This window comes from Mytilus galloprovincialis, chromosome 1 (assembly GCF_965363235.1).
Source record: "Mytilus galloprovincialis chromosome 1, xbMytGall1.hap1.1, whole genome shotgun sequence".
NCBI lineage: Eukaryota > Metazoa > Mollusca > Bivalvia > Mytilida > Mytilidae > Mytilus > Mytilus galloprovincialis.
The window spans coordinates 61193947-61205617 of NC_134838.1; the positions used below are offsets into that span (position 1 = coordinate 61193947).

The 11671-nt window shown below is 31.8% G+C and overlaps 1 protein-coding gene across 1 annotated transcript; it reads left to right on the forward strand.

Moving 5' to 3' along the window:
* The first annotated feature begins 4043 nt into the window (after positions 1 to 4043).
* LOC143061498 (hepatocyte growth factor receptor-like) lies at positions 4044 to 9522 on the forward strand. Its single transcript, XM_076233746.1, has 6 exons — positions 4044 to 4136; positions 5056 to 5117; positions 6627 to 6769; positions 7442 to 7550; positions 8187 to 8332; positions 9519 to 9522. The coding sequence occupies exons 1-6, from the start codon at positions 4082 to 4084 to the stop codon at positions 9520 to 9522; spliced, it is 519 nt and encodes a 172-aa protein (XP_076089861.1). The 5' UTR covers positions 4044 to 4081.
* The last annotated feature ends 2149 nt before the right edge of the window (positions 9523 to 11671 follow it).

Below are 11671 nucleotides of genomic sequence, written 5' to 3' on the forward strand. Positions count from 1 at the left end.
CATGTGACTTTACTCACTTAAATAACTCTGGTCATGTGATTACTGAGCTTACTGTATGCACGATTTTGTATTCTAATATGACGTGCTTCTTTTGCTTTGTGAATAAACCCATGCTCTACTGAAATCCAATAAAATTTGTTTGCACATGCGTATATTGACTACTGCAGAATAATGAATTTTATCAAATTGGCATGCATTTAATATATTTCATTTACTTAAAACACTTCCAAACTCTTAAATGATGCACATGGTGTTACTAATTCATTTATTATGACTGTAAAGTGTTGCAAATGGAAATTGACATTTTTGACCTAGATACTACAGCCGTTGCTGGCTGTTCAAACTCCCCCCTCTGAAAAAATCACATTGCCAATCATTTGTTATTTTACTAAAAAAAAGGAGGTTCATGGAAGAGCTTACACGAACGCTGTACACTTATATACATCGGACATAGATATTACCTAAATTGTTCTTATCAGAATCGAAACAATTGATGCAAGCAATCCTTTATTGTAGTTTTAACATGGGTAGGCATTATATTCCTGTCATTTTAGACCTCACTGTCGCTCGGGCACACATAATCATGAATATAATGCCTACCCATGTTAAAACTACAATAAAGTATAGCTTGCATAAATTATTTCTTAATCTTCCATTGCACACATAAAGCTCAGTTATGTTAAGTCACATGGTACAATGAAACCGGTTTAAAGCACAGGTCTAATGTTTTCGTTTTGAATGGAAGGCTGTTACACTACTCATACTTACTCCATTGAGTATTTTATATTAAAATAAATAGAAGTAACATAGTCACCTAATGAGTACCTTGTTTGATTATTGGTTCAAAATTATAGTATTCATAGTCAGAGTGCGTACATATCATACATTTACATACATGAAGAAAAAAAATATTTATTTGTAAAAATGACCTTTTAAGAATTATTTCCTGAAGATTTATAAAAGTCAAACGGACTATAATTTATTTCACGTATTTGGCTATACTTTTTGGACCTTTTGGATTATAGCTCTTCATCTTTTATATAAGCTTTTGATTACAAATATTTTGGCCACGAGCATCACTGAAGAGACATGTATTGTCGAAATGCGCATCTGGTGCAAGAAAATTGGTACCGTTAATTTTATTACTACCACTGGGTCGATGCCTCTGCTGGTGGACTATTAGTCCCCGAGGGTATCACCAGCCCAGTAGCCAGTACTTCGGTACTGGCATGAAAATACGGATTTTTTGTTATTAAAATTTACTGTTACAAAATGATAGAAATTGTTATAGAATTATTTATAAATTAAGGAATGTATCTCCCTCATGCAAAGCTCTGATTCCTTTCACGTATTTGGCTATACTTTTTGGACCTTTTGGATTATAGCTCTTCATCTTTTATATAAGCTTTTGATTACAAATATTTTGGCCACGAGCATCACTGAAGAGACATGTATTGTCGAAATGCGCATCTGGTGCAAGAAAATTGGTACCGTTAATTTTATTACTACCACTGGGTCGATGCCTCTGCTGGTGGACTATTAGTCCCCGAGGGTATCACCAGCCCAGTAGCCAGTACTTCGGTACTGGCATGAAAATACGGATTTTTTGTTATTAAAATTTACTGTTACAAAATGATAGAAATTGTTATAGAATTATTTATAAATTAAGGAATGTATCTCCCTCATGCAAAGCTCTGATTCCTTTCACGTATTTGGCTATACTTTTTGGACCTTTTGGATTATAGCTCTTCATCTTTTATATAAGCTTTTGATTACAAATATTTTGGCCACGAGCATCACTGAAGAGACATGTATTGTCGAAATGCGCATCTGGTGCAAGAAAATTGGTACCGTTAATTTTATTACTACCACTGGGTCGATGCCTCTGCTGGTGGACTATTAGTCCCCGAGGGTATCACCAGCCCAGTAGCCAGTACTTCGGTACTGGCATGAAAATACGGATTTTTTGTTATTAAAATTTACTGTTACAAAATGATAGAAATTGTTATAGAATTATTTATAAATTAAGGAATGTATCTCCCTCATGCAAAGCTCTGATTCCTTTCACGTATTTGGCTATACTTTTTGGACCTTTTGGATTATAGCTCTTCATCTTTTATATAAGCTTTTGATTACAAATATTTTGGCCACGAGCATCACTGAAGAGACATGTATTGTCGAAATGCGCATCTGGTGCAAGAAAATTGGTACCGTTAATTTTATTATTTCGCCATTTTCATATAATGGCGATGATTGGTTTTCTTTAGTGTCATATGTTTTACAGTAGAGGCTTAATATCCCACATTATTAAAATTAAGAGTCCGTTCAGTATAAACGTGATGAAGTTTGACATTAATAATCAACCAAAGAAAAATTGATTACTATCATGATACTATTATACAATTAAATATACAATATTAGGTCAATGAAAGAAAAACATCAACTTTTTTGTATGAGACTGAGAAACTGGGGAAGGGCGAGATTTTACAGAACCAATCCCCAGTTTTGCGTCGAGTACAATAAAGTTTATATTTTTATGACATTGACTTAATATTGTTTTTATAATGTAACTTAAATTAATACATTGATAGCTTTTTTAATCGTAACACAAAGGTCAAACTTATTTTCATCCCTTACTAAGCCCTTAATTGAGGAGAAAGTGTATTTGACATTGTACAACATATAGCTATGTTACTATATTTAGGAAATAAACACAACTAGTTGCAGTATAAAACCATTTAGCATGGATAGCATGGTCGATGTCACTGCTGCTGGACGTTTCGTTCCCGAGGATATCACCAGCCCAGTAGTCGGCACTTCGGTGTTGTCAGGAATATCAATCATATGGTCATTTTAATGATTTCCTGTTGACAAAACTTTAAAAATTTTCGAAAAACTATGGATTTTCTTATCCATGGAATAGAATATCGTAACCGTATTTGGCACAACTTTTTGGAATTTCAGGATCTCAATGCTCTCCGACTTTGTACTTATTTGGCTTTATAAATATTTTGATCTGAGCGTCACTGATGAGTCTTATGCAGACGAAACGCGCGTCTGGCGTACTAATTTATAATCCTGCTACCTTTGATAACTATTTGTTATGATGAAGAAGATGATTTCAAAGTCCTGGAACGTTACTGACAAGTGTAATGGGGTTATAGATGTTGACTTGAAAGAAATAATAGACCACTTTCGAGTTCATCCGTCACCGGAAAAAACTCGTCAATTATACGCGCCTTTATGACGTCATTTACCAGATAGAGGGGGTCGCCTGTATCCCTGCACTATTTACGTTCATCAAGCGTCTTGGTGATCTTCATTGTGCAGGATAAACTAGAAATAATGGTTGTTCTGTAGGTACTTAATGACAATTCCCTAATGACATCAATGCTGATTGTCAATTTTGAGATTTCAATTTGTCGTATAATTCGTACAATATAGAATTATAGTTTTCCAACCACTCGCGCAATATTGGAATGGAAGAGACGACGCCCCTAAACGCACAAATGACGTTCACTAAAACCAGAGGTTTTGACGGAAATGCATCGAACTCGAAAGTTGTCTATTGTATTGATATAAACAAATCCTTGAATTTATAGTGGTTTCGTCTATTGTGTAATAAAAACTATCGTATATAGGTTCAGTTTATTATAATAATGACAACAAATGGATCAATATGCAAATACCATATTCCAAAATTGATCGAAAGAAAACGTGATATTCATATTTTATTTAGCAAGAAAAAACGCGAATATTACCACGACACACATTGTAATATATACTAGTATTGCATAAATTACAGCGATTTTCCATGAAGTTGTAGTAACACAATCTTGAAACCTTGCATATTCTAATTATGATGTGAACTATTCAAGTTGTAATGCCTGAACTTATGTTTTTTGTCGATTTTACACTTTACTAAACATAAAATTGTAGTGCGTACAGGGCAATGTGTCTTATTGATACACATCGTTCATGATTTATAAAGTTAACGTTTTTACTCTTTGTTCTTGTTCTCATTTTTCTGTTTTCGTATTGTAGCACTAAAATAGTTTGAAGACGTAACACTATCAAAAATATGTTGTTAATGTTACTAGTTTCAACAACTGTTATGTTGACAGTTACAGCACAAAGTAAGTTATACTTATCAAATTGGCATCAAATATAAGTGCCTGTAATTCAATATCATTCTTTTTTCTAATTTTACATTATAAGTGTATCGTATGATGAGGTTCAATTTTAAACATAAAGAGTTTTAATAAACAAAACTTAAATTAACTAATTTTACAAATTATGGATGCCTTTTGCTCATTTTAAAGTCAAAACAAATGTTACAGTATATTTCATAATTTTTTTGTTACTAATATTTGGACCGTATGCAAGTTCTATTCAACTTTGATATTAGAAAATGGATGACCTCTGTCAGTTTATCTACATTCTGCAAATTGATTCCCATCCCACACGAATGTTTACTATATCAAACAAGGAACGATTGCTAATGAAACATGTATTCATCCAAAACAAAATGACGTAAATGTTTGCAACTACAGGCCTTTAAAAATAGGTAAAATTCTTAACCGCATATCAAGCTATAAACAAAATGTGAAAATAACAACACGTTAGGCAATTCAAATGAGAAGACTTTTGCTCTACAGCTTATTTGATTATTTTCAAAACCAATTAAAGATCCTTCTAGGGAAAAACATTTTTAGATATTCAGCTTATAATAAAATTGAGAATGGAGTATTAAATACATGTACATAAAGTCATGAAATAGAAAAAAAATGGAAAATGTATTTTTTCTATTATATTTTTCTTTATTGAATTTCATGAATTATATCATATGCATGCTATATTTTACTTTGCAATTGATGGTCATATTTTGTTTATACTTTCCGATCTATTGCATTATCGACCGGTCATGGTGAGTTTCTTGTTGAAAATAGTTATCCTTATTTTTTATTAACGTATTTAAATATCGTAGTTAATATTTCCGCCATTGCCAATTGGTTTTATTTTATAATCATTGACGTGTTTGTGTATGTCTTTCAGATGGAGATTGTTCAGTTGACTTAAAGACTTCAGTTGTGACATGTATGCCAAAGATTGATACGGTAATATTGTTTTACAAAAATCACATATAATTTAAATTACAAAAAGATCTATGTTCGCGAAGTTTCTTGACTGGGCTAAACAGTATGAACACTAGGTTTATGGATTTAAAATTCCGTGATGGAAACTTAACATATTTTATTAAATTTGACTTTCCCTCCAAAGATCAGAAACCCGATGAAAGTTCTAACAATACATTTGATTTTTTTATTACAAAATTTGTACATCCATATGATATGTCGTAAGTTGTTGAACGTTACATGTATCATTATATATACACGATTGCCAATAATAATTATAATCAAATACTTAGACTAAATAAGATATGAATTTTAATGTATGATAATAACATTAAATTAACGTAAACTTCATATTTTACGAATTGGTGCTTAGTGGGCTGATATGATCGCATGCTTCGAGTGTTATCACATGCCTTTCCGTATTCCGTAACGTTATCGCATGGCATTACGGTGATACTTGGCAAATTCCAGATAATACACCTCAATGCTATGTTTTCAATGAAAAAACATTACTAAGTAGTATACAAATCAACTATTTGGATACTGGAAAGTATATTGTGTAAAATAATAAAAAAACAAAAAAAACTTAATTATTAAATAAATGCATTTTTTAAAAGTTTCAAACATAATTTAGAAAGTTACTTTTAAAAAAGTCGACTTTTCCAAACAGTGTGTTGAATTATTTAATTTGTCGGTTCGTCCATATTAGAATATTTGTCTTTTCTGTTGAGGTATACGATAGAAATATTTTATATCGAATGTACTTAATCTGGGGTCCGACGTCCGTGAACTTTTCAATCTTTGATCTTCTATTTTGGAACCACGTAAAAGGATTAATATATAAATCTGTTATTTTTCTCCATTGTTTAATCATATGACTAAAAAGATCATAACAGGTCAGTTTTCATATTTCATGTATTATTAGCCCTCGATCAATATCAGCCATCGACCCATGCGGCTCTTGGGCTGATATTGAACCAAGGGCTGATAATACATGCAATATGGAAAACGTCATGTAATAATCTTTTTATCATATGCTTCAACAATAATATTTAAGTAAATATATCAAGTAAAATCAACACATATCATACACTTACAACAAACAAGATGACTGAACCTTTCGCACTTTCGAAATTCAAAACTTTTGTTTATGAAAGAAATAAATTGAAACTTTAACTTCTGTCTTTTAAATTCTTAGCACTCTTATTACATTCTTCATACTTGTTGTCCCATATATGACATGTATATGCCTTGGTTATTAAATTAGACAGACGTTTTATGTAGGAAGCGATATTTTTTTGAAAGATAACGATAATTATTTACCTAGATCAATTATGTGATTTTCTCTTTTGTTTTTACACAGTTCGCTTTAGAAGAAAACCCGACATGGTTAGATAATACAAATAAACTCAAAAATTACAACACAACTATATATTAAAATGCTTGACATGGAAACAGTCCTTTTTCAGTTTGCTTTTGTTTTCAATATAGGTGCATCCATCTAGTGGACCCGTAAATGGTGGTACATTATTGACAATAACTGGGAAATATATAGGAAATGTGACCGATAGTATTTATGTCGATGTTAGTGGAGTAAGATGTCACAACGTCACAGTTATAACACCTGAAACTAAGTAAAGAAACACAAATAATTTGTAAAATTTAGCAAAAAAAAAGACCAAATGACAACCAGCATCCGAAGCGAGATGTAAAACAACCATAAGAAATCAGAAACATTATTCAATTTTCCTTAAGGCATCACAATACAAAGATTTTTCATTTCCAATCAGACATCTTTAAACTGATGTAATTCCTCTCATATTTCTTTAAATTTTATAAATAGGTACCAAAAGAAAGATTAACGATTAATCTTTCAAATTGTGATAATTTCATTATTATAAATTGTTATGTAATAAGTTACTATATTGTGATGTCCACACTTAACTGAATTTAGCTTTTTTGTTATTCATAGCATCCAAAAATATTTTATAGATTCTTGCACAGTTTGATCGCCATAACGTGTCTTAGATTTTTCTTATTGTATTTCGTTCTCTCATAAATCTTCAATGAAGTTTGCAACATCAATTCATCAGAGATAAGTAAATTCAATTGGGTATTAAATTTGTTCTATTGATGTTTTTTGGAAATCTGAGACATCATTAATTTCATTTAAACACAGTTGAACCACATCAATAAGCAAGAACTACTAAACATCATGGACATTAAAATAATCTGTAAATAATCTTAAGATGGAAACAAAAGTATTTTTCGTTCACTTTGGTGTTTTATTGTATCTATTCGCACAGTTTGACTTGTGTAATTGGGAAAGGTAGTACCACACAGACATATGGAATATTCATATCAGTAAATGCAAATAACTTCAGCGATACAAAAGCCACCTACTTTGGCTTTAAGGTATTTATAAAAAAAATATGTAATGCGTCAATTGCTTTACTCGATTATTTTTGCATACAAACAGTAAAGAATTTTCTCTTTGTTACTTCATTTTAAAACAGTATTTGACTACCGGGGTACGATTTGTTACTAAATTGACCCTAAAATGTGTTGTGAATGCATTTGTTAGCAAATTTACTGACTTGAAGGTTAAATCAACATACGCTCACAAAACTGTAAGGTTTTAATATCATGAAAACATCGTTCATTGCTGAAAAAGTAATGAAAAGAGGTATAAGATAGTAAAATTGCGATTATGCTAAAAGTTGTGTCTTTTTTACAAAGCCCCGGGGTGGTGTCAAATATAACTACTAATGAATATCCTCCAATCGTTTTCTTTTACCTAAATTTACAGAGCCAAAGTAAGCCATAAATCTAATCTTGTCTTTTCTAATATAATCCGTATTATTGGTTTGGCTAAGTAGCCATTTTTAAATTCTATTCACACAGAAATAAGACATACCTAAATACACAATAGCAAAATAATCTTTACAGCGTTTTGTCGCCAATTTCATCTATTGTTTAATAAAGTTTTAGATATATTATCGTGTTGGTCAAAACCTATGGAGAGAAATAATGTATTTCATTTTATTTCAGGAAGCAATGATCTCAGAATTCTCACCAAAGAAAGGGGTTGTATCTGGGGGCACAACTGTAGTAATAGAAGGAAGCGAATTAGAATTCGAAGGACAAAATCGATATAATATTTCGTTTTGTAACATTTACACTTGTATACAATGCAGGTATATTAGTTTTTGCTTACAATGTCCTTGCATTAAATTATCATTTGAATTCGTATTCACAAACACATATATGTACATATGTATATATATATACATAACACGTCTAAACATGTTTAGACGAGTTGTATATACATATAGTACACAGCCATGTATCACCATCATTGCTGGTGATCCGATGGATAAATCTGCTGTAGAGTTGTCACTGGCTCAGACGTACTTATATATGATGGTATATACATTAATTTGTAGGATCCTTTACTATAGATAATTTAGCTGATCTGTAACAATAACATCTTCATGCCTTATATATCATGTACTGTAGTACGCCGCTAGATTAAAACTGACGTGGAAAGGTAACACACGGCCAGCGAAAGCTCTTTTTTTGAGAGCCCAGGTGGTCGTGTGGTCTAGCGGGACGGCTGCAGTGCAGGCGATTTGGTGTCACGATATCACAGTAGCATGGGTTCGAATCCATATATATATACAACTCGTCCAAACATCAACCCAACAATGTTAGATCTATATAAATACGTCTAAGCCAGTGACAAGCTTTCGGTGGCCGTGTGTTACCTTTCCTCGTCCGTTTTAATCTAGCGTCGTAATACAGTACATGATATATAAGGCATGGAGATGTTATCGTTACAGATCAGCTCAATTATCTATAGTAAAGGATCCTACAAATTAATGCAGGATACAGTCACAGAAAATAATTATATTTATAAGTACGTCTGAGTCAGTGACAACTCTACAACAGATTTATCCGTCGGATCGCCAGCAGTGATGGTGATACATGGCTGTGTACATTATGTATATACAACTCGTCTCAACATCAACCCAACAATGTTAGATCTATAAATTTGCTTTCGCAAATTTGTTTTTCCTCCCTCGCTGGGATTCAAACCCATGCTACTGAGATATCGTGACACCAAATCGTCTGCACTGTAGCCGTCCTGATAGACCACATGACCACCTGGGCTTCATAAAAATGAAGCTTTCGATGGCCGGGTGTTACCTTTCCACGTCAGTTTCAATCTAGCGTCGTACTACAGTACATGATATATAAGGCATGAAGATGTAAGAATAACATAAATCTGTTGTAGAGTTGTCACTGGCTCAGACGTAATTATAAATATAATTTTTTTCTGTGACTGTATCTTACATGAATTTGTAGGATCCTTTACTGCAGATAATTCAGCTGATCTGTAAGAATAGGAAGGATTTACTAGCCAACATTGGCCCTGTAAAATCCAGATATAGCAGTTGCAATTTTTAACATTTTATTATGAACATGATGTTACTTCAAAAAAGGCATGATCTGTAAAATGTACATGCCAGTAAGGAATACAGTTTTGCGACACAAGAAAAATGTAAAGGAAAATCAAATCTTAAAATCATTCGCCATAACAGATTTTAGTCTATCGAAAGCAGCAGTACAGTGTAAAAAATATAGACAAGCAGAGAAAACTTAAACACATTAATTGTATTACGTTATTTCGATGTTAATATGAAAATACAAAATAATCACCAAGAAACACACAAAATAAAATCATACTTTATACAAGCTATGTTCCAAAATAGTATTCATACAATCTACTCAAAGCCCCAAAATGCGTTTTCTTCACGTACAATATTTGTCGTGTGCATTGTTCATGTGAATGAAACGCATAATGATTAAATTGTAGTTATTGGGTTAATTTTTTGTTCAACATGATTAAAGACATGCAAAGGGAATAATTACATTGTCATTTATGACAAACTTTTGAAATAATGATAAAAGCAAAATAGCTTTATAATGTCCTAAATCATATTTGAAGTGCTGAAACAAGGGAAAAGTGGTCCCTGTAAAGATTGCTCTTAATGTATACTTAGATTTAAGAAACGAACACAGTTAAATTTAGTATGGCTATCCTACAAATATCATGTCTACATTGTTGTAAAAAATCTAAATACAATTTATAAAGAGCTATTTTTGTTATTACAGTCCTATACAAAATACGCTCAGTTCAAAATCAATCATTTGCAAAACAGGCCAATCAGCAGAAGTTCGAAACATGACTAAGTTGCAGATTGTAATTGATGACTTCACAGTCTTAGCACTTAACGGAAGGTTTCAATATCTACCTGATCCATCATTCAACATTTCAAATGAATCACAGAAGGCCATGCAGAGGTATGAGAGCATATACATATATCAATTGTGCTTATAATTTCAATTTTATAGCCTTCGTTTTCTTGCTTTTGTATTGTTTCATATGTCCATGATGAAAATGACATACAATAAGTGCTATAATTTGGACTTGAAAGCATGTTAAATAACAAAGCATTCAATGAATTCTTTTAAACACTGCATACGTTTTACTTGCTTTTATTTTATTCTTTAGTGGAGGCACAACATTTACAATTCGGGGTGAAGGGTTCAAAAATGTAGGAGAGATCGCTGTTGACATGGTGGTTAGTACAATTATTGTTAGCACAGAGATGATAATTATAGGAGAACTTTGATTTGAAATTGACGACCAAAGACATAATAATTGACAAACATAAAATGAGACCATTAAACATTTTAACTCTTATAAATATTGGTTCGTTTGTGTCAAACATTTTCGTATTAATATATTCTAAGCGTTCACGTACAATTTGATGAAACACTGATTAACAGAGTAACACCGTTAAGGTAAAATTACGTTTGTGATAAAAGCCCATAAAATTAGTTGATACCAATAGTAAAAAAAAATCAATAAAAGCATATTAAACATGTCAAAAGACAGTATAATTTTTCTTTTATAAATCTTGTACATGTCTTATTATAAGCCCTTTGTAAAAGTCTTATAAAATCTTTTTTATTTTTCAATAGTTTTTTGAGAACTTTAACTTGTCTATAATAAAGCTACGGGAAATTAAGAGAGAGCATTTTCCCGCAAACATTGGCTAATATTTCGAAAACAAGCACGTTGACCTCTATATTTGTTTGCATTTTTCATTCCTTAATTAATCCCCTATCAACATGTACTATTGTTATGGAAAGGTATTTATTTGGAAACTGAGTAGTCGAATATAAACTTACAACGCCATAGCTAAAAACATGAAAGACTAATAGACAACCAACTGTTCAAAGGCACAACATAGAAAACGAAAGACAGAGCAATAAAAATTATATGTACATTTCTTTAAGTTGTATGTTGATATTTACATCAACAAGCGATAGCTTTTTGTCTTTTAACCAACATGGTGTGTGCTGATTATCAGTACTTGGTCGAAAAAAAGCCAAAGTATGACGACAAACTTTCTTTTCTTTCCTCTGAGTTCAGTAGTTGTATGACATAACATAATCGCAAGTAT

Coding starts and splice junctions, on each gene's coding strand:
- LOC143061498 (XM_076233746.1), top strand. CDS start 4,082: ATGTTGTTAATGTTACTAGTTTCAACAACTGTTATGTTGACAGTTACA. Junction 4,137..5,055: donor GTTGACAGTTACAGCACAAA/GTAAGTTATACT, acceptor TATGTCTTTCAG/ATGGAGATTGTTCAGTTGAC. Junction 6,770..7,441: donor GTTATAACACCTGAAACTAA/GTAAAGAAACAC, acceptor CTATTCGCACAG/TTTGACTTGTGTAATTGGGA.